This window comes from Papio anubis, chromosome 8, assembly GCF_008728515.1.
Source record: "Papio anubis isolate 15944 chromosome 8, Panubis1.0, whole genome shotgun sequence".
Classification (NCBI taxonomy): domain Eukaryota; kingdom Metazoa; phylum Chordata; class Mammalia; order Primates; family Cercopithecidae; genus Papio; species Papio anubis.
This window is the reverse complement of record NC_044983.1, coordinates 48,910,953-48,938,610: the sequence shown is the minus strand read 5'-3', so window position 1 is coordinate 48,938,610 and position 27,658 is coordinate 48,910,953. Positions and strand designations below refer to the sequence as shown.

The window sequence follows — 27,658 nt, the reverse complement described above, 5'->3', positions numbered from 1 at the left end:
CACCTCCTTAGAGCACCACTGAGGCCCGGGTAAGGAAAGTGTTTTGCCCTTCTCAGATACTATCAGCAAGTCAGGTAACACCCGTAAGGTGCAGTTTGTCTGCAGCCTGTCATCCCAGTTACAGCAGATGGAATGGAAGAGAACACAAGGAAATATTCTATTTATGTGTCTTTTAAGTCATTATTTTATGAACTGGTCTTATTATAACTGGATCATTTTGCTACTTTCTTTGTATGGGTCATTCTAATCAGAGTAGTTCCTGACTGCGAACTATGCAGATAAGTTCTAGACACAATATGAAAATCCAGGTGCATACTTGCACAAAATAGGCACGCCCCTCCTTTTTACTAAATCTAAATGGCTCAGTCTCAGGTCTCCGGGAAGGCTGCATGGCCGGGGGCTAGCTTGTGTGCCGCTCGGGCAGTTAGTGGGCCGGGCGAGCCTTCGGGGCTGGAGGGGACGCGGGGCTGAGAGGCTAGGGAGTTCGGGGCTGACTCCGGGCGGGAGGGGCGGGGCAAGGACCGGCCGGCCTGGGGCGGGCGCACCAGCCGAGCTCTCTGCCCGCGGGTCCCCAGCGCCCAGCCGCGTCCCGGCTGCGTCCCGCCCCGCCCCGCCCCGCGGAGCCGCCGCCAGTAGTGGGAGCCGTGCACTGAGAGGCGGGGACTGCGCTCAGCGGAACAGCAGCCCTGGGGCCGAGAGTGGGGCCGGGGTCCGAGAGCAAGTGACGCCAAGAGCTGAGCGGGACTCTTGAGCGCGCGGTTCAGCACCTACCAGGGCGTCCCCTAAATTACCTCGCCTTCGCCTGTCTCTGGGAACCAGAGGTAAGCTTTGGGCTTTCGAGGCGCAGTTCTAGCTAGACCTCCGTTCTGGGAGGTGGGAAAGGGGCTTGACCCTGGGGGCTCAGATAGGCAGTCTGGGGACAGTTTCACCAGGGGCTGGTGCCTAGAAATGGTGAGGGAGGCACCTCAGGAGCTGAGAGAGAAGGAGTGAGCGCTCTTCTCCCCTCTCTGGCACCCAGCGGCGCGCCTGCTGGCGGAGAAGGAAGCGAGAAGTCTGTCCTCCCTGTCCTGTTCCCGGCGACTTGCGGCCAGGGTGGGGGTCCGCAGGCTCCGGGTCCTCAGCGGCGCCAGCCAGGGCGGGGGCAAAGTTTGCCTCTCCGCGTCCAGCCGGTTCTCTCGCTTCCGCAGCCCCGCAGGTGCCGCCTGTGCTGGTCTTCCCGCTGCAGCCGCCCCACCATGGACTCCCCGGTCCAGATCTTCCGCGGGGAGCCGGGCCCTACCTGCGCCCCGAGCGCCTGCCTGCCCCCCAACAGCAGCGCCTGGTTTCCCGGCTGGGCCGAGCTCGACAGCAACGGCAGCGCCGGCTCGGAGGACGCGCAGCTGGAACCCGCGCACATCTCCCCGGCCATCCCGGTCATCATCACGGCTGTCTACTCTGTGGTGTTCGTTGTGGGTTTGGTGGGCAACTCGCTGGTGATGTTCGTGATCATCCGGTGAGCGCGGGGTCTGCGCGGCCCGGGGGGCTGGGCAGGGCAGGGAGTGAGGGTCGGGCCTCGCCACTGTAGCGGCGGTGGGGGCAGCTAGCCAGGCGATGGGAACTCTGTTCTGTGAAGGATGCTGGAAGTGCTACAGGGTAGCCTCCTAGAAGAGGTGAAGGATTTTCTGGTAGTTTTTGGTGGAGTGCTGAGAGGTTCACACAGGCGAATCCGAGCGGCCAGGGGCATCTGGAAGATTTCAGAGTGACCCCCCCGACTCCACCCTAGGGCCCAGCGTTTCTGCTGAAAACTCTATTCTCAGGGCAAGGCGCCAGAGTGCTGACAACAGGGTCAGGGTCTCCTGGTGAAGGGGTTAATCCATTTGCCTGGTTGCCTGCGCCAGTTCGTAGCACTTTGTTTTGCCCTTTGCAAATATTTCTTAAGATAAATTTCAAGCCCACCCAATGCACTGAAGATAATTCCGAATTTCCTGTGACTCCTCAGACTGGTGTTTTGGCTTATGAAACAAAAGCCTGATATGTGATCTAGCGTTGTTGATATGCATATAGGAGCCTTTTTAGTACCAAATGTCATCCCATTTGTTAGGAATATCAGTAAATAATATTTATCTTCTAAAGCATGGCCTGTGGAGATTTTCAAAAACTGCTTTGCTGTTTTTTTTTCCACCATGAGAAATTGAAGGTTTTATTTTATTATTATTTTTGTGTGTGTGGAAATTTCTTTAGGTCAACTTCCAATAATAAGTATCCCAATGTCCACGTATATGCTAATTTTCTGGTAAGCAAAGTGATTCTGACTTTAAGAAAGAAAAGCAAGAAAAGAAAAACCTAACTTTGTTCTGCACTCTTCTTGAGATAGATGTGTTTCCTTTTCTGGAAGCACTAGAGTTTTGTCAACACACCTGTGAGAGGGAGTAGGACACTTGTGTTCCTTTGAGAAGTCTCTGTGAAATAAGGGCGGGGTGCAAGTCACCCTGGCTAGGGACTCTGAAAGGATGAATAACTGATTTTTTTTTAAGCTTGATTTTAGTTTTGAAACAGGCCTTTTGTTTATTATGAACTTTAGCAACCATATCATGAATGATAGCATAAATCTTTCCCTTGGAATATTATCATAATAAAAATACTGCTTTATCTTTTGTTTTTTGTTTTGTTTTGTTTTGTTTGCTTGAGAATGTCAGGTCTTTTCTTCCTATGTATGCTCTGACATTAAAAACCATCATTTAAGTCTCCAAACACTTATTATAAAGCTCATTTCACCAGCAACTAGTGTTTATAGCTTGGTGCCCTTGGTTTTCATAATTGCCTATTGCATTTCGCAGGAATTCTATCCATGATGAGTAAAGGAGGGAATATTTTAAAAGTAAATTGTTTGTCCAAGTCATTAGTAATCTGAGGGCTGGCCTCTACTAAAGAGACAATTAGACAAAAGAAAAGACAACTGTATTCTAAATTTTAATCAAAATTTTTAGGAGATCTTTGGTACAGAAGCCATTTTTTTGGTGGTGGGGTAATAGAAACATTGTTACACAAAAGAAAGCTCTAAGAAAACAAATTAGCTCTGTTTCTACCCATATCATATTTGGGTGCTCAAGTAAAACAGATACATATTATTGTTATTTGAATGAGCCCCTGAAGTCTCCAGTTTGAAAAGAGCTTTGTAGTTGCTCTACAACCTTTTGCAGACTAGAATTAAAAAGACTGAAGAATCCTAACATAACATTTAGATGTTATGTGCAAATATAACTCCATGGGGAACATTTGACATGGAAGAAGGAAAAAAAATCCTGTAGATTAGCTAGGACTTTTAATGGATAGATTTCCCAAAGATATCCAACACTAAAGTGTGTTATAAGGGGATAAGTTCAGCTAAAAATATAAAAGGAGTTGGATAGTTCACATACATCGTTCTCCATTCTCCCACTCCATTCTCAATGCTTAAAGGTTACATTTGATGATAAATGAAAAGCGAAGAGTTCTACTGCCATCCTGGAGTGCCAACCTACTGAAATCTAGCTAGTTCACTGATGGCTAGGGCACATACATCTCAAGTTCTTCACAAGTAAAAGGTTAATGTCTAGTGAACCTAGTTCACTTAAGTCTATAGCTAAGAGGGAAAAGGAGTATTTAGCATTATTTCATAATGATAGATGGTTCAAGGATTGAAAAATAAAACCTTTGAAGAAGAATTGATGTACTTGGGTTTATTTATCTTAGGAAATGAAGAGACTGAAGTTGGAGAGAGGGTGGCATAAAGTGGCTTGCATTGTGATCATCAGGCTTGAGTGCAAACCAGGGTGTGGAGGCCCTGCAGCCCTTGTAACTGAAGAGACTGAGTAGCTGTGCTTGAAAGATGGAGGATACTATTTTAAAATATTTTACATGGGAAGGGCTCCTAGCATAGTTCAATCTCATAGAAAATAATTGTAGAAATGGAACTTAGATGGTCAGAGTGTGGGCAGGCGCAATCTAGACTGTTCAGCTCAGACCTGGGGAGGCAGAGCTGTGGAAAAAGATTTGGCTACTTTTAGGCCTGCCTTACAAATAGTTTTTCCCACCTCGGGTCCCTGGAGTGCTGCCTCGTATCTTCTGATTTAAAGTTTCAAGAGTTCTCATCATTTAGTGTGTACCAACTGACATAATCCCTTGATAATTAGGGCACATTAACTTTCACTGAGGAGACCTTAAAATGTAAGTGCTCCAGCCTCCTCACTCACCAGGCTTTGGAGTTTTTGGTTGTTGGGTGTGAATATGGGTGTGACCCTCAGGATTCTTTTTTTTTTTTTTTTTTTTTTTTTTGAGACACAGTCTGACTCTGTTGCCCAGGCTGGAGTACAGTGGCATGATCTCAGCTCACTGCAACCTCTGCCCCCCAGGCTCAAGTGATTCTCTCACCTCAGCCTCCCGAGTAGCAAGGATTACAAGCATGCACCACCATGGCCAGTTAATTTTTGGTAGAGACAGGGTTTCACCATGTTGTGCAGGCTGGTCTCAAACTCCTGACCTCAAGTGATCTGCCGACCTTGGCCTCCCAAAGTGCTGGGATTACAGGTGTGAGCCACTACACTCGGCTGACCATCAGGATTCTAATCCTGTGGTCTCACGACTTCCTCCTGTGCAGGATTCCCCCGTGCAGTCTTCATTTCTTATTAATTAATGAACACCATGACACCCACACCCCTCTGCCCTGCCAGAGGCAGCCCTACCTCTGACATCGTAAACATCCATTCTCCCACTCTTACCACAACTTCATACATGTTCGACTCTCTCCTCCCTTAAAGAAGGTGACTGACACTTAATGAACACTTAATATGTGTCAAGCAGGTAAAGCTACCTTCTTCACATGAATTATTTAATCTTCGCAACTATAGGTATATCATTACCATACCCACTTAATAGATGAGGAAACTAAAGCACAAAAGATTGAAATAAACTAAGGTCACACCTGGGTAACTCACGGGGCCAAAATGATCCCAGCGGCCTGACCATAGATCCTGCGCTCTTACCCATTCTGCTCCTCATTTCCCACCATACCACTCCTGCAAACGTTTGGATTCTTTCTTTCCAGGAGGTTCTACATTTTCTCCCAGACTATCTCTTTTTCTCTTCCCCATCCTAGACTCCATGAGCTATCACTTAAAGCTCTGTCTTGACAACACACTCACGTGTCCTGCCTTCTTGTACTTCTGCCAGTGTCTTCCACTAAAGCCTTAACCCTTGATCAAGCCAGTAACCTACCTTCCTTATTCCTATACCCAGCTAGTTGGATGCTGTTGGATAAAATCAATTTTATCTTTGTCAAGACAAAGTCACCACCTTCAAGTATATCTGACCCTAATTCTCCCTAGACATTTTTCTGTGCCCCTCTTCTATTTTCCAGAAAGAGCCAATTCCTTCTTTCATTTCCCATTTTTAAAAATGAATTCAAATCTACACTTATTCTGAAACCCTCCACCTGATCATATTCTCTTCATGGTCATATCATATTCCCTTCATGAGTGGTCTTACCTAGTAGTTCACCAAGACACTGGAGTGCAGCCCTCAGGAACACTGCTTCTCTACATACGCACACTGGCAGCCACCCTCCCTGCATTCTGTTTTGTCTCACAGGAATTTTCTCCTTCCTTCTATCCAAGGCTAATTCCTGCTCCTGGATTTTGAAGCTCGTTGCCTTCTGGGGTCTTTACCATATAAGCTATCTCCTTTCTACTGTGTCTGCAATCTCTCCCTCTTCACCTGCTCTTCAGCACATGAACATACCCAAGCGTCTGTCATCTTACAAGTAATCAACAACCCACTGTCCACCAACCCTCCATTTTCCTCATTTCCTTAGCTAATGTCTTTTCATCTGCCTGCCTGTCATGGGTAGGCAAGCTTCTTGGAGGAGTAATCCCTCCTCTTTGTTTCCTTTTCTTCCACCCGGTCCTCTGCCCTGAGCATTTGAGCTCCCCCCGTGCTCCTTCACCAAAGCCCTGGTGTGTGTTTCAGATGGTCGTTTTAGGTCACTTTCACTTGGCTTGTGTGGATGGTCTGGCATGCTTGGGCAACCTTAGGTCCTCACTTTCTCGAATAGCACCCTCTTCTTGGCTTCCCCCCCATCCTCTGGCATTCTCCTTGCCCCCCTGCACAGAATGCCCTTCCTCTGATGTTTCCTAAATGCTCATATTCTCCAGAGCCTTCTCAGCCCTCTTCTGTCCTCACTTTGCACATTCTCTGTATTAGTCATGGATCAGCCGAAGAAGCAGGACCAGTAGGGGATGTCCCTGTTAAGAAATTTCTCACAAAAAAGTGGCATAGCTGACTGTGGGACTGGCTAAGATAGGAAGTCAGGAGAGACAAGCTGCTGCTCTCCAGGCAGAATTTCTTCTTCCTCAGGGAGCTTCGGCTCTGCTTTTAAGGTTTTCACTGATTGGATCAGGCCGCATTTTCAGATTACCTAGGATGATCTCCCTTGCTTAAAGTCAATGATTATGGACTCTAATCACACCTACAAAACACCTTTGCAGCAGCACTGAGATGAGTATTTGAAAACCTGGGGACTATAGCCCAGCCGAGGTGACTCATCAAACTGACCATCACACTCCCTATCAATGGTTTCATCCATTCTTGTGGCCATAACTGTCAGGTACATTCTGACAAATCCTAAATCTAATTCTCTCTCTCTCTCCCAGTTATCCATTCCTTTCTGCAGACTCAGCTGGCCTCCTTCCTTCTAAATGGCTCAGTGTGATTATCTCCCTGGCACCTCAGGTTTCTAGAGCCTCCATTAGTTTGCTGAGGCTGCCATAACAAAGCACCACAGACTGGGTGGGTTAAGAAACCCCTGTTGTTGACTGTCTCACAGTTCTGGAGGCCAGAAGCCTGAGATCAAGGTGTCTGCAGGACTTTCCCTGAGGCCCGAGGCCTCTCTCCTCGACCTGTAGATCCGGCCTTCTCCCTGTAACTTCACATAGCCTTTGCCCTACACATCTGTGTCCTAATCTCTTCTTATGAGGACACCAGTCATATCAGACTGGGGCCCACCCATATGGTCTCATTTACCTTAATTATCTCTTTAAAGCTCCTATCTCCAAATGCAGTCAGCCCTCATTCTATATCTGTGAATTCTGCATTCATGGATTCAACCAATCATGGCTGAAAAATGTTGTTTTTTTAAATTGCACTTGTACTGAAGATGTACAGACTTTCTTTCTTGTCATTATTCCATAAACAGTAGAGTATAACAACTATTTACATAACCTTTGCATTGTAGTAGGTATTATAAGTAATCTGCATAAGTTACATGCAAACACCACCTCATTTTATGTCAGGGACTGGAGCATCCATGGATTTTGGATCTGACAGGGAGTCCTGGAACCAATCCCCCAAGGATACCAAGGCAGGACTGTACAGTCACATTCTGAAGTACTGGGGCTTAGGACTTCAACATAGGAATTTTGGGAGGGCATGGTTCAGCTCAGAACACTGCCCATCCTCTTTCTGTTCTCCTTAAGAGGGCACTCTGTCAAGCTTCAGTTTTCACAACAATTATGTATATGTTCTCGTTTTGTTTATTTTTGTAAATTAAATGTAAGGATAAACAAGAAAAATTTATTAAGAAAAATAAGAGGAATCAGACAATTCTTTGATCCTTGGTCTTAAGTTTAGCCTATTTCTTTTCTTATTAGTTGTAATTAATTTGTTGCTGTCAGAATACAGACCTATAGGGTTCCATCTCTCGTGAACCATCCTCTGGGAGACCTTTGCTTCCCTACAGTTCAGCCTCAGCAGTATTGAAACCTCCCCAATGGGAGAACTTTGTAAGGGGCCTAGAAGAAAACAAAACTGCAAAGGTACTATGGAAATGGTTACATTTCCTGACCTCAAATTTCTGCACCAAAGGGAGCCAACTCACCCAAACTTACTAGGCATAGAGCTTGGTCCTTATAAAAATACTCATCTTCTTGCTTATAAGTAGTGGGATACAGTGTTTCTTCCCCAATCCACTGAACAGAAGTTCCAGGCTTCCTCTGCTGGGATTATCTTAGGTTATGTGCCATTTACTGACTCATTCAAGTCACCCCTGAGCCAGTCTGGGCCTCATGGTTGTTCTTTTCTCAGTCTCACCAAAACTATGTGGCTGTCTTGGAACTAGAGAAGTGTGGGACGGAATGGGGTGACAGAGTGTCTGGCACAATGCCTGCCTCTTCTCTCCCAAGTTTCTTCTTCTCCCTCCTTGAAGTACCTGTTGTAATCACTGTTGAATTACTGATAACTTGTTGTAATCACTGTTAAATTACCTGTTGTAAACACAACTGTAGTTGTGTGTACATACATGTTCCACATTCTCACAAGTGTCAACATAGCCTACCTTAGATAATATCACCAAATCACATGTACAGAGGCATTCAAAAAAAGCAGAGGTACAATATCGTACCTGTATAATTCACCAATGGCTGTTCCCTACAGGACACCAGTCTTATTTTAGGCTTTGGTTAATATAGTATGTTCTAATTTTTCTTGAAACTGTCTTTAATTTCTTGATCCTGTCTTTAAACAGTTTCTTTAATACAAATGTAGCAAAAATAACTTCAGAAATTATTTTCAAGAGACTATCTTTCATTTCTCAAAGTAATTTGTATACATTTGACAACCTTTTGAAAGAGAGAATTGCAACTGCTTACATGGATTAACCAAATTATTTTCTCCCCTGTGGGATGTGTGATCGCAGATGGAGGCCAAAGCCTTGTGGCACTGTTTTCAGGGATCAGAGACTATACAACTGCAGAGAGAGATAGAGAGAGAGAGAGAGAGAGCGCAAGAATGCGAGAAACCAGTTGGGTGATCAGGTATAGAGCTCCTAAACTTTAATAGACTCCAGGCAAAACTGTAGCCTTCAAAATCATTTCTTGATTTGTTGACTTTACATGTTTTCTGATGCCTGTCTCAGAGTTAGTTTCAGAAGGAATTTGCTTCTCACTGGTACAGAATAGCTCCTCTCCATGACTCATTCAGCTGCATCTCAGCAGCAGCAATATTTTCATGTGGCTGTGCAGTTGGCACCTCCCTTCATTCCCGATTAACTTGGATGCACTTAATTGTCGTGGCCCCAGGAGTCTCTGTGTTCAGCTAAAAACCTCAAATTGTATGGCTGCAGGACAGTTGCCTTTTGAAGGTTTAGCTTATGTGGTTTCAGTGGTACAAGTAATACATGCTTAGAATCATATTAACAAGAGATGGTTTCAGAATAACATTTATTTATTCCTCAACAGAAAGATCAACAGTCGTCCCTTTTTTTCCCTTTCTTTGGAGGGGATGCAGGTTTATGTATTTGGTAAGGAAGGCTTATATATGAAGAATAGATTTTAGGAGGGGGATAATACTGTAAATGGCTTGTTTAACACTTGCCTTCTCCATTGGCCAAGCAGGTTGAAATTTCAATGGAGGACGACAAAACCATGTGATGAATTCAGAGATCCCAAAGGAACTGGTTTGAAGCTGGGCAGGGAAGCCTTGGATTAAGAATGGCTGGAGTTACATGCAGTCAGAGATCAGCTATGACAGGACTGATTTTCAGAGCTCCTGTTGAGCTCACACAAATTCACAACACACCTATGAAATGAAGATTGTTAGAGCTCGTTTACAGTTGAGGAAATCAACTACAGAGGTTTAATGAACTGCCCAAGGGCAGGCAATTGTTAAATGATCAATCCAGTATCACAGCCCAATTTGCTTAGCCCTGAATCTTCTCAGCGCCCTCTGCCTGAGTGGGTTGCTTCCTGTCCAGTGGAGGACTGGCTTCATGGGAAGAGGGCAGCACAGGAGGGCCATCATCCCCCTCTCCATGTGCCCACACTCTGTGGCTTGCTCTGACTTAGGTCAGCTTTCTGTATAAAAATAGGAAAATTAATTTTAAGTGTCCATATATTGCTAGGCATCCAGGTAGTTGTGCCCTAGGAAAGTGCACGCCAGTCATTAGCAAGGTGCCGTTTTCTTACAGGTGCTGTTGGGCGTGAGAAGTGCTTACCCTGCATGTACCCCTGAATGCACTAGAACATTCCTTCTGGGGGTCCAGAGGCACATGATTCCCCAGCCGGGACAACTGAAAGGAGGAGCTTAGCAGCTCCCGGGGGCACTGGCTGTTCCCGTGGAATCATCGCTCCCCGTTACCCTTCCTTCCTTGCTTGCTGCCACCCTGCATGGACAGCCTGCCCCTGCACGGGGCTGTGCATCGGGATCCTGATCGCACGTGGCTGCCTGCTGTTCTCTTGATGGCTTTGCACTTTGCATGCAGGAGAGTGATTCTGGAGAGCTGCAAGGGCCTGGCTCCTATGCGAGCATGACTCCTTCAGAATGCTACAGACTGAGGGATATCAAAGTCAGATCTTTTGAGAAGCAGTGACTTTAATTTCCTTATCTTTCCTTTCCATTTTCCTTTTTCCTTGCTTTCTCTTTTTCCTTTTTTTCTCTTTTCCTGTCCTTTTCTTTTCTTTTACCTTTCTTTTTAAGCAGACAAACAAACATAGAATCTGTCTCTGTCGCCCAGGCTGGGGTGCAGTGGAGCGATCAAGCCATCCTCCTGCCTCTGCCTCCCTCCTTTCTTTTCTAAAATTAATAAACTACTGCCCCTTTAGAAAAAAAAGAAACCCTACAATTTCAATAGTAAATAACCCAGAAGAGCGTATAGCAGTTAATTTCATTGAGGTGAACGGAAACTAACTGAAAAATTTAATGAAACACTCTATGTTTTTAAGTAAGTTCCACTGAGAAGTGACATCAGCACGGTCATCAATCTTCATTTTATTTTTATTTTTTAAACAGACTTTCAAAAAAGCAGTTTTAGCTTCACAGAAAAATGGAAGGGAAGTTACAGTTCCCATATACCCCATGCCCCCACACATGCACAGTCTCCATTCTCACATTCCCCCAGAGTGGGGCATTTGTGGGACTGATGAGCCTGCGTTTACACATCATCACCCAGAGGCCATACTTTACATCAGGGTTCATTATTTTCCCCCCCAAGATTTGGTGAGGCATAATTGACAAATAAAAATTACATATATTAAACATGTACAACATGGTAATTTGATACACATTAATTTGTGATTACCACAGATCACACAGCCATTACCACACACAGTTACCATTTTGTGTGTGTATGGTGTGTGTTGGGGGTGGGTGAGTACACTTAAGATCTACTCAGTAAGCAAATTTCAAGATAAGCAATACAGTATTGTTGATGCTAGTCCCTGTTGTACATTGGATCCCCTGAATTTTTTCATCTTATACTGAAGCTTTGTATCCTTTGACCAGCACTCTCCGTTTCCCCCACTGTTTCTGATCATTTTGCACATAAAATCTAGAATGCCATGCATCTGGAAGACACGCCCAGGAAAATGCTCGTTGGCAATACAGAGAAAAGAGCTCCCAAACTCATCTCTCATCATGCTCATCTTCCATCATTTGTGAAAAAGGACTGCATTTTCCCTGCTGCTGCAGAGCTTTCCTCCCAATGAGTTTGGTGTCCTGAGCATCTTTGGATTCCAAGGGCAACTCTAGTGTTGTAAGAGAGCTCCCAGCTTCCTGTGGGTCAGTGGCATTTGATCACATTCGTGTTTTCACCAAACAGCATTTGTTCAGGTGCATTCTATGGACCTTTAGGTTTTTGCTGTATTAAAGGAATCTATTTAGAAAATCACCAGGGCTTTTGTTTTGTTTTGTTTCCTGTTTCTTTTTTATTATATTGGAGCTGAAGTTTGAATTCCCACTGTCTCACTAGTTTGTGGTTTCAGGCAAGTCACCTACTCCCTTTTAACTCAGTTTTCCCACCCCCAAAAATGGGCCTATGGAAAAATTCCAGAATGTACATGACATTGTTTTGTCCATTGAGGAGTAGTATTTAATGTATTATTACAGTATTTCTGCCTGGGCCTTGCCCTGTTTCTCATGCTATATGTTTTCTACCCTGATGATACATACTTGACCGTCCTCATCAGAATGCTTTTTAATCTTGAACTGCAGGAAGTGGCAGTATTTATGTCTCTGATAAAATACCTGATTTTTAAAGAAACCTTGGAATAAGACAAGCCTGAGTTCCTTTACTTATTACATATAGATTCCAAGAACTGAAAAACAAGAGAGTATTTTTTTTTTAAATTTATTTATTATTATTATACTTTAAGTTGTAGGCTACATGTGCATAACGTGCAGGTTTGTTACATATGTATACTTGTGCCATGTTGGTGTGCTGCACCCATCAACTCGTCATTTACATCAGGTATAACTCCCAATGCAATCCCTCCCCCCTCCCCCCTCCCCAAGATAGGCCCCGGTGTGTGATGTTCCCCTTCCTGAGTCCAAGTGATCTCATTGTTCAGTTCCCACCTATGAGTGAGAACATGCGGTGTTTGGTTTTCTGTTCTTGTGATAGTTTGCTAAGAATGATGGTTTCCAGCTGCATCCATGTCCCTACAAATGCTCATCATCACTGGCCATCAGAGAAATGCAAATCAAAACCACAATGAGATACCATCTCACACCAGTTAGAATGGCGATCATTAAAAAGTCAGGAAACAACAGGTGCTGGAGAGGATGTGGAGAAATAGGAACACTTTTACACTGTTGGTGGGATTGTAAACTAGTTCAACCATTATGGAAAACAGTATGGCGATTCCTCAAGGATCTAGAACTAGATGTACCATATGACCCAGCCATCCCATTACTGGGGATATACCCAAAGGATTATAAATTATGCTGCTATAAAGACACATGCACACGTATGTTTATTGCGGCACTATTCACAATAGCAAAGACTTGGAATCAGCCCAAATGTCCATCAGTGACAGACTGGATTAAGAAAATGTGGCACATACACACCATGGAATACTATGCAGCCATAAAAAAGGATGAGTTTGTGGCCTTTGTAGGGACAAGAGAGTATTTTTAAGACGTTTTCTCAACCTTTTTTTCTTCAGAAGAAAGTGGGGGCAGTGGTATCTTACGGGATTGTGATATGGCATATTAGGGCTGTGGTAGGTAATGAATGACAACAGTAACAACAGCAGGAGCAGTCATGTGACAATGAAGGCTGGCGTTCACTAAGCAATTATCAAGTACCAGTCTGGTGCTAAGTAATTTTATGCATGTCTCATTTAGTCATTATGACAACTTCATCAGACAACATGAAATTCCCCAAACAGTGTCTGTCACATAATGTCATCAATAAATGTTAAAGTGATTTTTTTCCTTCTGGTTTTCAGGGCCCTCTGTGGCCTGACACTACTGTTCCATCCCAGGCAGCCACCTGTGACTCCTCAGCAGAATCCCTGAACCAGGAAATCCATTTCCTCATTGACTCTGAATGAGACACTAGCCAGAAAACTTCTCTCTCTGTCCAAATCTTTTTCAAAACTCAAGATCCTGCTAAGTTTTCTCTTCAAAATATGTCCTGATTTCCTCACTACACAGCAATCTTTCCCTTCCATGTATTCCTATAGTTCACATTAGAATCTGGTCTCAGTTTAAAAGATCCTCAGAGCCAGGGCCTGTATACTGAGTTTTTCAGTCATCCTCAAAGTCTAGTATATTGCTACTGATGGGGTAGGGGTTTAAAAACGTGTTAAAAGAAATGAAAGGGTAAAAACAGGGGAGGGGCCATGCACATAACTGGAGAGGGAAGAGAGGGTGCATGCGTTACCATGGGGGACAAGTGCAAGGGAAGACCCAGAATAACTGAAATCAGTGCAACTGAAAGTGTGTTGGTTTGAAAGGTATATGGTAATCAGTCATCAAGATTAAAGGCATATTATACTATTGTCATGAAGGTAAAAAGGAGTTCCTGATTAAAGAAGCATCACTGAAATTTAAAAAACAGCAAACAAACCTAGGCAATGCACCTCAACAGCAAAGCATGCTAATAATCCAATAATTACCTCTTCTACCTCCTGCATATTGTCTGAGTACAGCCATGCATGGAAAGGACGGAAAGTCCTGAGGGTGCCGTGTTGCAGGGTCAGCTCTGCCTTCTCAAGTGCCACCTTTCTAGCGTGGTGAGTGTCACGTCTTCCCAGAAACCCTGCCTGGTGACATTGGTTCCTGACATCTCAGCAGATAACTTTGTTCCCCTCACCATCACACAAGCACCAGTGGCTGCCAATTTTGAAGCCACCCCTCATTTCTCTGTAAAGAGAAGTACACTAGGATGGTCTTGAGTCAAGGTGTCATTGGGGAGCATTTCTAAGTCTCTGGAACACCCTCCGCCCTGTTGCCTGGCCACCGTAGCCTTCCCGGTGCTCACAACTCAAGTTCCCTAGGTAAGCCTTCTTTCCCGGCCTGCCCCTCACGTCCCATTCCACGCACCGTACTGTTGTTTTCAGGTCTGTTATGTTGTCAGTTTAGCCAGGACAGCCCACGGACTTTGCTCTTTTCATACCATATGCTCCTGCGGTGTGTATGCTCAAAAGTGCAGCCATGAGCTGCCACCCCACTTCCAGCTCCTCCACACAAGCCAGAACTTCCCACCCAGATGGTGCCATTTTGCTTGAAATGCTTGTGAATTTTTGTAAAGCAGTGTGGGTGAAATGGAAAATAATTTCATATCATAGCGTAATGAGAAAGCTTGCTTGTTTTTTCAGTGGTGGACATACAATGAATGAAAAGACTGGCTAATTCTGTTGCGGTTAGATACAAACAATACCCCAGGGCTCAACCAGACTGCCTCTGAGCGTCACAGCCTTGCTTTATATTCACGTTCACAGAGTAGTCCAGTGTAGTACACAGAAGACTATCTATAAATATTCATTGAAGTCATAGTTTATTCATTACTTTTAATTATACTCTATGAGTTCTCCCCTTCTAGTGTTATAGGTTTATACGCATGTGTCTTCCAGAAACCTGGAAGAGGGGCCCTGCCTTGCCATCCCTTGCAGATGCTCCCACTGAGGTCCTGCCTCTGCTGACACCAAACAAATCACTTAACTTACCTGAGCCTGACTTTCTTCAGCTATATGAGGCAAAACACATAAGTCTCTCAGGGAAACTAGAAGGGCAGTAGTTTTGAGAATCAAGCAAGATACGTGGAAGTCAACATACTGGACTTTGCAAATTACAAAGTGCTGGGGAGATGTAAGAATACACGAATTGGGATCAAACCCCTAGGTTTAAATTTCTGCTGTGCCTTTTATAGTTATATCACTTTGAGAATTTTAAAGAAAATCCTGTGATTCTTAGTCACTTCATCTATAGAGTACCAATACCTACTACGTGAAGTGACTGTGAGGACGAAACGAGACAAAACTTGGGGAACGCCTGGCAGGGGGCCTGACGCGGGCACTTCAGAAATGTGGTCAGTGTGATTATTGCCTATGCTCATCTCTCTGAGATCTGAAGATGGGGTTTGAATTCTTTACATGTTCAAGTCTTACGCAGTTTCATACATCTATTGGCTATAAATATTTTGAAAAACTAAAATCAAGCTATTACTCTACATTGTGTGACTACTTAAAGATGCACATTACATTTTATAGTAATTTATGTATCATTCCATTCATGTTCTTTGTGTCCGGTCCTGGGGCTCATTTTTATTCTCACCTTTTATATTTAAGCTGAATTGGGTAAATATGACCATGGATGTTACCTAGAAACTATATTCTTTTCTGCTTCCTGTGGTAACTGGTGGCTTCCACCCACGTAAGGAGGGAGGTGGGATTTGGGGAAGATGACATAGATTAGACATGCTGTCTGGTTCAGGTGCCTTCATTCATTACCCCTGGAACTCTGTGACATAAATATTATAGTTTCCATTTTACAACTGGGGAAACTGAGGCTCAGGGTGGTTAAGGACCCTCTAAAGTATACTTGTTAGTTTGAAAATTAAGGACTAGGACCCAGGTCTGCCTAAGTTTATAGCAAAAAGAATGCCACTCTGACTTCATAAAGAAAGAGGGGGAATATCAGGGTCACAAAATACAAGAGCAGGAGTCAGATTCCTGCTGGAATCCTTGCTAGTATCAGGGGTTTTGGGGTGGGAGGAGTTGAAAGAGTAGAAGGTAGGTTTGTAAGATGCATTTTTTTTCAAACATAAAACCATATTTTTAAGAAAATATCTGAATAGAGAGCATTTCAGTCTTTCGCATTGGAAACATGTGGCTCCTTCTCAGTAACGGTCCTTGCTTGGCTATCTCTGTTTTTGTAAAGCCTGTGCTATGAGACCGTGGCCATCCATGTTTAGTCACTTTCTAAAACTTATAGGTCACTTAATAATGTCTGAATAGAAAGTATAAAGGCAAAACACATTTTTAAATAAACTCCTCGCTTTCCAGATTAAATCACTCATTAGTAAACAGAACATCCAAATGGAAACCAACAAATACCAACTCTAGTACCCGTCTTCACAATGCCTTCCCGGCTGACCCCAAACACAGCCACTTCCTAATGAGCAGAGATTGGAGGTGGGGAGGAAAGGCAGCAGATACTGAGGCTGGAGTGTGATTCTGTGCATCAGGCCATCTACTGCCCTTGTCTTATGTACTGTGAGTTAGGTTTTATGATTCTTATTTAGCAGGAACTGAAACTCAGATAAGTCATTCTCTGAGTTCAGACTCAGGACTGTCTGAGTTCACATGAGACCACACTGCCTCCAAGAGGAGCCAGGGCTGTTCTGTTCTATCGTGAAACGTTCAGAGTTGTTTCTCATGTGGAAATTAATGTATCAAATGGGGCACACTTGCATTGTGACAAGGTCTTCAAATCTGAGGCTGTAGAAAGTAATCGACATATGGATTTTCCCAACATATTTCAGCTCTTGGCTTTTGAAAACCTGATGGTATGGTTTGGAACTTTTATTTAATACTCTATGGATATTTGACGAAGCATTCTCTAAGCAAAACAAACCTCTGAATTCAGTCTTAGTTGAAAATGAAGTTGTCCTAAACATCATGTTATGATGTAAAGAATAACTCAGGCATAAAAGCAATCTTTCTTACCTACCTTGAAAATTACTCTTCCCTCAATTGGAAGATGAGACATATTACGTGCTTACAAAATATCTCAAGGAGTAAAGAAAGAATTATTTCTCTCCTACTGTACCATACTATGCTTAGTGCTATGACACGTGTAAGAGCAGGATTCAACCCGCTTTATTTATATAACATATTTAAAATGACAAATTAATGGTGCACTGGAGAACAAAAATCAGCAAACCTAATTGTGTTTCAGTGATTGCAACTGAACATATATCAAAATGAAAACCATTTTGTAGTTTCAAATGACATCATAATTATAATGATTGATTTCTCAAAATAACTCTGAGGAAAAATATGTTTTAAACAAGTCAAAGAAAATGAATATAGTATTTGAAAAATGCTCAAAGCCAAACGACTCTGGGCAGGATTAAGATGAATTGTCAGCCACAAAATAAAGACCTGTATTATATGCAATGCTAGATCTATATGTCTATTCATCTATCTCTGCTATCTTCTGTATCTTCTTTATTTAAATGTTTTAAAGCAGTAGAATAAACAATAAAGTCAGAGATCTTTGTCCATTTTTCCTATCAATGTCTAGAACAGTCCTTTTACATGTTAGACCCTCAATGAATGTAAGAATAATTGAATGAAGAAGCAAAATCAGTAATCCAAAGGCTATCACAAACACATTCACCTTATGCGTTTCACTTGAAAATGGAGGGAAATGCTATTGTTTCTTTTCTTTTAGATACACAAAGATGAAGACAGCAACCAACATTTACATATTTAACCTGGCTTTGGCAGATGCTTTAGTTACTACAACCATGCCCTTCCAGAGTACAGTCTACTTGATGAATTCCTGGCCTTTTGGGGATGTGCTGTGTAAGATAGTAATTTCCATTGATTACTACAACATGTTCACCAGCATCTTCACCTTGACCATGATGAGTGTGGACCGCTACATTGCCGTGTGCCACCCCGTGAAGGCTTTGGACTTCCGCACGCCCTTGAAGGCAAAGATCATCAATATCTGCATCTGGCTGCTGTCGTCATCTGTTGGCATCTCTGCAATAGTCCTTGGAGGCACCAAAGTCAGGGAAGGTAAGAGCAGTCATTTTCATTCCATTCATAAAAATGTAGCTTCAAATTACAGAGACTTTTAATTTGAGAGTGAGTAGGCTATATATCTAGTAGAAATCGATGCCAAAAGATGGTGGAAATGTAGTGCCTAAATCAGTGGAAGATGAGAAATAGAACAATTTTGTGTCCTTTTCCACCTCTAAACACAGAATGCAATCATGACATTGCCAGAAGAGAGATGCCTGACCTGTCTCCTCTTCTGGCAATGCCTAGTAGAAAGTGGAGGGGTGAGGATGAGGTAAGAAACCACAGGCATGTGGAATTTTAAAGTACAACCTGGCAATTCTAGGACGTACCTTCTCATTCCTTTTTTTTCTCTTTAACAAGGGATACAAATTATTGGCGACATATGCTCGTTCTTTCCTCTTTTATTCCTAAAGGATAACCTCCAAATCACTATTTTTAACAGCTTTGACTGTAGGCCATTCAAAATCAAGTTAACAGATGGATGGTAGTTACAGATGAGCAGAACCACTTGATTTTGGACATATCAGGTTTTACCCCATGCAAACCAGCCAATATATATATATATTTTTTTTTTTTGAGATGGAGCCTCACTCTGTCACCAGGCTAGATAGAGTACAGTGGCGCGATCTTGGCTCACTGCAACCTCTGCCTCCCGAGTTCAACCAATTCTCCTGCCTCAGCCTCCCGAGTAGCTGGGACTACAGGCACACGCCACCATGCCCAGCTAATTTTTTTTTTTTAGTAGAGACAGGGTTTCACCGTGTTGGCCAGGATGGTCTCAGTCTCTTGACGTGGTGATCTGCCTGCCTCGGCCTCCCAAAGTGCTGGGATTACAGGCGTGAGCCACCGTGCCCGCCCCCACGTTGATGTTTTTCCTGTATTTCTAGGACAGTAGTTCTTACTCTTGGCTGCACTTTGGAATCACCTGGGTACTTTAGAAAACACTGCTGCCTGCATCTCACCCCTGAAGGGTCTGATTTAATTAACCTGGGGTACAGCCTGGGTGTCAAGATTTTTGAGCTCTCCCCAGGTGACTCTGACCTGCAACCAAGGTAAGAGGTACTGTTCTAAGAGTTTTGCTTTACTAGCAAAATATAAAGGTATGGAAAGCATCTTTGTTGCTCATAGAAATTCATGATGGGGAGGCGAGCAGAATAGTCACTCTGGGCCTTACTCATGCTGTTAAATGCTCCAGCAGGTATGTAAATGCTCCAGTTTATTAGGGGATTCATAATACCTGTGATAGCAGATAACTGAGTGTATATAGTGAGGACTTTCCAGGTCATAGTGAAAGGGCAAGACGCTAAAATCATAGCTTGTCTTGCATGATACATGGTTGGTTTGTGTTTAGACTTTATTTAGGTTTCAGTTGACAGTTTTAGGTTCATAGCAAAACTGATCAGAAAGCATAGAGAGCTTCCATTTACCTCCATTTACCCCACACAGGCACATCCTCCCCCACAGAGTGGTACATTTATTATAGCTGCTGAACCCACACTGACGCGTTCTCACCCAGAGCCTGGAGTTTACAGGAGGGCTCACTCTCCAGGTTATGCGTCCTGTGGGTTTGGACAAATGTATAATGACTGTATTCATTGTTTTTTAATGAAGCTGATCTTTTCCCTCTGAAACTACAAAATGAATTTCTAGCATAGCCACAGCAGGTGTCAAGCTATACTACTAGGCAAATTTTAAGAAATGCCCAGCTTTCTTTATTGTATCTGCATTTTAAAATATGATTAATCACACATAGGATTTTGTTTCTTCATGCCTACAGCGAATAGAAATAAAGTGCAAGAAACTCTTTTGAGGCAAAGCTTTCACTTTGTGAACACAAAATGTTGACTCTAATATTTTCCATATGTAGTATATGTGTGTGTACTAAGTGAGGATTTATAGTCCGCCCTTACTTTTATTATAGTAGCTAAGACTTATTATAATCACTGTAAGCAGAAACAGTATATTCTTAACAAAATGAATACCCACAAGAAAAGCTTTAGTTTAGCTATTAGAACTAACTCTATAATTATGACAAGCATGAGATGCTGGAACAGGAGCCATCAGAAGCCACAGCCCACTGATATTAATATAGAAGGAAATGAAAGTCTGCTTGTTGAACTGAGGCAGTTGTATGGATACTTCAACCTGAAAATGCCCCCTTCTTCCTGAAACAGAACATGTAATAAAAATGGCATGCTTGGACAGGAATTTCTTTTTTAAAAAATGCTTAGTTTTTATGGATTCATAATAGTTGTACATATTTAGGGGGTACCAGCGCTATTTTGATACAAGCCATACAATGTGTAATGATCAAATTAGGGTAATTGGGATATTCATCACCTCAAGTATTTATCATTTGTTTGCGTTAGGAACATTATAATTTCACGCTTTTAGTTATTTTGAAATATATAATAAATTACTGTTAACTGTAGTCACCCTCTTGTGCTACCGAACATGATCCTTTTTCTTCGAAGTGTATTTCGTGTGCATTAACCAACCCTGTATATCCCCTTCCCGACGACTCTTCCCAACCTGTGGTCACCACTAGAGGTTCTACTCTCCATCTCTGTAAGTTCAGGGTGTTTTTTTAACCTCCCAAATGTGATGCTTGATGACATGTGATATTTGTCTTTCTGTACCTGGCTTGATCCCCTTAGCATAACGTGAAGTGCACTGGAATTCTTGTTGCGTCAGCACTCTCTTTACGCTACAAATTCAGCTTCATTGACATTTCTGGAGGATATTTCCAACTCTGTAATGGAACGTTTGTTTCCCAAAGTCTTTTTTTTTTTTTTTTTTTTTTTGAGACGGAGTCTTGCTCTGTCACCCAGGCTGGAGTGCAGTGGCCGGATCTCAGCTCACTGCAAGCTCCTCCTCTCGGGTTCACGCCATTCTCCTGCCTCAGCTTCCCGAGTAGCTGGGACTACAGGCACCCGCCACTTCGCCCGGCTAGTTTTTTGTATTTTTTAGTAGAGACGGGGGTTTCACCAGATTAGCCAGGATGGTCTCTGGATCTCCTGACTCTCATGATCCGGGCCTGCTGCCTCAGCCTCCCAAAGTGCTGGGATTACAGGCTTGAGCCACCGCGCCCGGCCTGTTTCCCAAAGTCTTGTAAGGTAGCTGTTGTTGATTATTTCACCCAGTCATCTAATACTTAACATCTCCCACTACATGCAAGACGGTTTATTTGGGAGGAAGCTGAGCCTCGGAGTTAAAGGTCTATCCAACTTAAACAGCAGCCCTGTGTGGCTTCTGCTTAGCTTAGCTTAGCCAGTGACTTTTCCATAATAACTACTGTAATTAGGACACACTTTCGAGGGTTTGTTATTCATGTGGTATGTATTTGTTTGTTCATTTATTTAACAATTTATTCTCTTTATGCGCCACATGTTCCAAGTACTACCCTAGGTGTCAGGGATTCAATATTGATTAAGGCAGGCTGGGTTTCTCCACCAAGGCAGTTCACGTTCTAGATGGAGAGAAAAACTTTAGGAAGGTAACACACAATTACAGATCAGACAAGCTTCTGTCTAGGAAATTGGGTGAGTATAACATGTAGACAAAGTATAAGTTACCGGGGAGAGGACCATTTAAGAGACAGATCTCCATCTAAACATCTCTGAAGTGACATATAAGCTGAAGTCAGCCACAAGAAAGAGCTAATGCTGAAAACAAAAGCTAAGCAGAAAAAAACAAACCAAACCATGGTCCCTACCTCCAAGGAAACTCTTCTACCAGATTCAACAAACAAGTCAAAACCCAGAATAGAATATTTATATTGAACTCAGATTTTTTTTTCATGTGTCACTCATCAAAAGTTATTTAATGGGTATCTTATATTCTATGATAATAGTAGTGATTTAAAAATAATTTACCATAAACACTAAAGCAAAAGTTAATAGTGTTCATAGTATTATTACTTTGGACAATGACTTTTTAAAAAATCAAAAATGACAAATTTCTCTGGAAGTGTTCATTTACTACTCCAAGGTTTGATCTGGTATTTCATTGATACATGAAGGTCTCTAAGATAGTTATCTTTATTAATTGTCCAAAATGATTATATCCTTTTTATTTTAAAGTATATGTAATTAACATTCTAGTAAGATGGGATATTCTATTATCCCAATCTATTAAGAGTGAATTAAAATGTTTTAGAAAACATTAATAAAGCTGTTTTGCTATTTAAAAAATATTCATGCGCAATTTTTGAAGAAGATTTTTCCAATGTCAGAAGAAAATATTTTCATTATAGTAATCATACTCACGGTGTTGCTCATGACTACCTTGTCTGTGAGGAAGGACCAGGGCAAAGAGAGCTCTGCTCTGTGCTCGCTGACTGCTCGGGGCAGGGGTTGGAAATGTGGGCTGGCTGGTGTTTGGGGAAAGGCGAACCCATGGGACCCCCATTAAAATACTTTAGAAGGTGTCCATCCTGAGTCCCTGGTCTTCTTAACATTAAGGCTACTCCAAAGAGAATACTACCCAGCAAAGAGAAGCAGAGCAAATAAAGCAATTTTCTAAGTAATCACATACAAGTGTTTGTTTTATCTGAGTTACATAATAATGTTGGTAAAAATGAAAATAAATGTGCCTGATTTACTCAGAATTCCCTTGATGATGATGATGATTCTCCCCCACCTCCTCCAAGGGTTTTACTTGTGTTTCAGTAATGCCCTTAATCACGAGTGTCATTGGTTCCATTAAATCACAATACCTGAGTCATATTTAAACAAATTTCATATCAATTTCTGTTGACCCACATAATGATTTCCTGTAAACCAGTTAATGTTTTTCAAACAAGTTGGCTTTTGTTAAATTCAGTGACTAGATTTGAAATATTTAGTCATTTATTACAAATACACATTAGCTTTTTTATTGCCAGAGCCTTAGGTCTGGTAGAAGTGTTAATGAATGGAAATAGAAATAAGTACTCATGCTATATATTAACTCTTTACCTCTTCTGCAAGCCATCAGTGTCAAACCAACTTCTGCAGCTAGATGAGCAAGATTGTCAGCTAATCTTAATTCTACAGTATTGTGTATGTTACCAGTAAACAGTGACTGTCATCATTGTTCCATGCACAAAGATTAAGATGGCTAATAAAATACAGAATTCATTAGTAATTTGGTGATCTACTTCAGGTAATGTCATCTTACTATAATGGGACCATTGCAATAAAAGGTATTAAAATTCACATTTAAAACACTTTGCAGCCACGGTAATAACAATAACAGGTTTCTATGTTGTGGTTTTTATTGCCCTCCTCCAGACGTGGATGTCATCGAGTGTTCCTTGCAGTTCCCAGATGATGACTACTCCTGGTGGGACCTCTTCATGAAGATCTGCGTCTTCGTCTTTGCTTTTGTGATCCCTGTCCTCATCATCATTGTCTGCTACACCCTAATGATCCTGCGTCTCAAGAGCGTCCGGCTCCTTTCTGGCTCCCGAGAGAAAGATCGCAACCTGCGTAGGATCACCAGATTGGTCCTGGTGGTGGTGGCGGTCTTCATCGTCTGCTGGACCCCCATTCACATATTCATCCTGGTGGAGGCTCTGGGGAGCACCTCCCACAGCACGGCTGCTCTCTCCAGCTATTACTTCTGCATCGCCTTAGGCTATACCAACAGTAGCCTCAATCCCATTCTCTACGCCTTTCTTGATGAAAACTTTAAGCGGTGTTTCCGGGACTTCTGCTTTCCACTGAAGATGAGGATGGAGCGGCAGAGCACTAGCAGAGTCCGAAATACAGTTCAGGATCCTGCTTACCTGAGGGACGTCGATGGGATCAATAAACCAGTATGACTAGTCGTGGAGATGTCTTCGTACAGTTCTTCAGGGAGAGAGGAGTTCAATGATCTGGGTTTAACTCAGATCACTACTGCGGTCTGACATGAAAAGATAGAATTTTAAATAAACTTTTAGAGATCTCATGGTCTGAAGTCATCAGATGCAGACCACGTTCGTGATCAGTGGAAACATCAAGGATGAAAGATCCATGCAACACATGCACCTCTTCTCTAGGGTACAGAAGTGAGGCAGACCCTCAGTTCCTCTGATGAATGAGGGAACCCATCTTTTCCTTCTGGTTTCCTAGATAAGGTTCAGCACCCGTCTGCTGTGGCTTTCCTATGAAATGTAGTTTCAAAGCTCGGTTTAAGAAGAAAGGAAAAGAAAAAACATTGCTTTCAGAGCTCAGTGGGTATCCAATCCAGATGTTTAACAATGACAGCAATGACCTCCAATGGAATGAGAACTATTTCCAGGGTTCATGCCCAGCCCACTGTATGCTATGTGGACACGCATTTCATGTGGCTGTGTGGTGAGAATTCCAGCTTATGTATGGCTTGGACCCACATCTGAGGAATCTGATGTTCACTTATACCAGAACATTATCTTGCTATTTATGAAATTATTTAAACATTCAAAAGGTTGTTTTTAACATGGTTTAATTTCTCGAAAACTACAGTTTTTTTTTTTTTTTTTTTTTTTTGCATGCTATTCAGGTAGACAGTCTTATAATAAAGCATGTCCCATTGTCAAGAAACAAAGTAGTGTGAATATCACTGAAAATATATATAGTATCTTCTGTAAATAATAGTACATGTACAAATAAGGAATAGGCTTGCCTCCCAGCCAGGCGATTTCCTGAGGGCACACTAGTGATATCCCCTGAGTTGCTAAGTTGATGCTGAGAAATTTTGCTGGGAATTAGTCATGGCATGATCTCTTTCAGACTCCCTGAATACCATTTAGTCCTGTAACAGTGCTCATAACTCATGTGTTAATGAATCACAAAGGCTTCAACTAGCTCCCAGGTTGTAGCCTTAGCAGGATCTAGTTTATTTGCCACATCTCTTTATGAATATATAGCGATTCGCAGATCCTCTCTATTCACGGAGAGGAAGGTGTTTTGCTTCTGTAGATCTCAAGGTACTATTTTGTGGCTCTCAGCAGGAAGTAGAATTGTTCCTAAATGTGTGCTGAATGAGGACATGATGTCCCTCCTGGTGCCAGGACACATCCTGCATGGCATTCTGTGAAGGGCATACCTGCTGAGGATAATGCCAGGAGCAGCACATTTAGGGTAATTTTGCTAAAACTTCCAGATGACATATAAATTCCCTCTTTTTCCCCCTGAAACTTACCATTTCAGAGGTAATGGCTTTTTCTGTAATTTGCCTGAGAAGAAAAAAGGGATAATTTAGAAATAACACTCATCTCCGAGCCTATATATTATTAGCGCAGCATCCTCTGGAATTTAATAGAAAAAATGAATATATAGCCCTATGTAACTACAGACATCATTAAACCTGTTAGGTTCTGTTCACCATGCACTTTCTTGGTGGTGTATGTACTCTCACCTTTTGGAAACAAAACCTTGCATTGAAGGTTTTACACATGGCTTCAGAATGTTACTCTGACCATGTTTGCCTCCACTCCAGATTATCATGGCACCAAACGCAGATGACATATGGCAGAATGAAAGTGATTTCTCCTAATGAAAATGAAGTGCTCTTTTGAGTATTTCTTGTTTTATTGAAATTCCTGGCTGCCCTTGTATTTTTATAACTGAATGTAAACAGGAAAGGCTTAAATACTGGTTTACACTAATCCCATAGTAAAAAATCTTGGCTATGGTACGGGAAGGATATCTATATAGAGGATAGTTCCAGAAACAAGCCCTGGTGAAACAGGAAATATAAAAACTTCTTGATGGAACAGGAAAACCCAAGAGACTTTCTTGTCAGATTCCTTTCCAGTGCAAAATATAACAGAGATAGGATTGTGAGATGAAATCAGAGTAGTGTGTTTCCTTTAATTTTTTCTGTCTTTTTCTTCTTTTGTTTGTTTGTTTGTTTGTTTGTTTTTGAGACAGAGTCTCACTCTGTTGCCTAGGCTAGAGTGCAGTAGTGTGGTCTTGGCTCACTGCAACCTCTACCTCCTGGGTTCAAATGATTCTCCTGCCTCTGCCTCCTGAGTAGCTGGGATTACAGGCGTGCACCACCACATCTGGCTAATTTTTGTACTTTTAGTAGAGACGGGGTTTCACCATATAGTGCAGGCTGGTCTCGAACTCCTGACCTCTGAATATTCAGCTGCCTCAGCCTCCCAAAGTGCTGGGATTATAAGTGTGAGTGGCCACACCTGGCCTGTTTCTTTTAAGTTAGCACTTCACATGCTCTCATAGCATTAATTGCCATTATTGGTTTGCCTGATTTTCCTTCATCTCCTCATATGTAAGTCTGCAACCCAAGGAAAGAATAGTAGCTTGTATGTGTCAACGAAGGGTGTCCAAGCTTCTTGATTCTTGTTAATACCGACTTCCCAACATTGAAAAAGGAGCGAAGAAGGGAATATCATTTTAGGGTACTGCTTTAAAGGAATGATAAAGTAAACAATGTGGTAGGGAAAATACCACTTGCACAAATGTATTTCTTTGTCAAAGTGTGTACATGCTTTCTGTATGTCCTATGTCCTGATGTGAAGCAGGGACCACATTGCCATTTATTCATTGTTCCAGGCAGTGCATTTGTTCAAACCCCTCTGGCTCTCTGATATCTCTCATCTCTTGATGTTCCTATTCTCTGACCTCAACGGGGAGGACACTGTCTGTTGTGTCTCTTTGAGACCAGAACTGCATGTGTTTAACCTTCAGATCCATTCTCTACATGAACCCTATCTTTCCACCCTGCTAAGAAGGTCTGGAAGATAGATCCTAGCGAGGGGTCAGAGAAGGCACAGAGAAATGAACCAGCCATGCAGGGGCAGCACTGAGGAGGAAACCCCCCACTCTAACTGGGAGGAGAGTGGAAACACTCTTCGTGTCTCAGAGTAGTTACCAATCTAAGAGCATCCCTCGAGTTTAAGTCAAAACTCCAGGCTTAATACTAAAAATAATACATCATTTGGGAAAATAGCTTGGAGAAAAAAAATCAATAGTCACATAAAATCTTAAGAAAATGGTTCTATTCTGTGAAATATTACTGAGAAATAAAGTTCTTAAATGTGTATAACTATTGTCAGACAATTTATAGGTGTTTCATCTAGTCCTGGGACGAAATAAGATGACTCACGCAATGCAGGGAGCACATTAGCTGACTTTAAATTGGAACATTGTAAAGAGAAAGCTGTGAAAGGTTGTGTGTCCTGTCAATGAGATTTATTTTCTAACCAAGAGCTATTTGGATGATTCAGTGTAAATCTGAAAATCACATCCAAAAAGGGTATAACCCAGCTTCCTTAAGGCAATTTTCTTCTCTGAGATAAGAGTATACTCATATGTTCTTTCCTATAATGTATATTATTTTATCTTGTACTTTAAAAGATGATAATTATGCATTGTATATACAATTGTGTGCCTTGCAATAAAATCAAAATTGTACCTGCTAAAAATCATGACAGTCAATTATTGTGGTAAATTATTTATTCTGTAATTACTTCAGTGATGCTGCACTTCAACAAGAACAATGGAAACTGTTTCTCAAAACTATAAGGGTTACTCTAACTTTCCATCCATGACAATGTTGTGGGTGATTAGTGGATAGAAACAAAACATGTGGGGATCTAAACTGTGATCTTTAGTTTCCAGACCTATGAATTGTGGGGATCT

General features: G+C 42.3%; 1 protein-coding gene across 1 annotated transcript; it reads left to right on the top strand.

Annotated features, from left to right (window-relative positions):
* The first annotated feature begins 580 nt into the window (after positions 1-580).
* Positions 581-27,444, top strand: OPRK1 (opioid receptor kappa 1). Its single transcript, XM_003902751.3, has 4 exons — positions 581-821; positions 1,188-1,492; positions 17,686-18,038; positions 23,318-27,444. Exons 2-4 carry the CDS (start codon positions 1,236-1,238, stop codon positions 23,848-23,850), a joined length of 1,143 nt encoding a protein of 380 aa, XP_003902800.2. The 5' UTR covers positions 581-821; positions 1,188-1,235; the 3' UTR covers positions 23,851-27,444.
* The last annotated feature ends 214 nt before the right edge of the window (positions 27,445-27,658 follow it).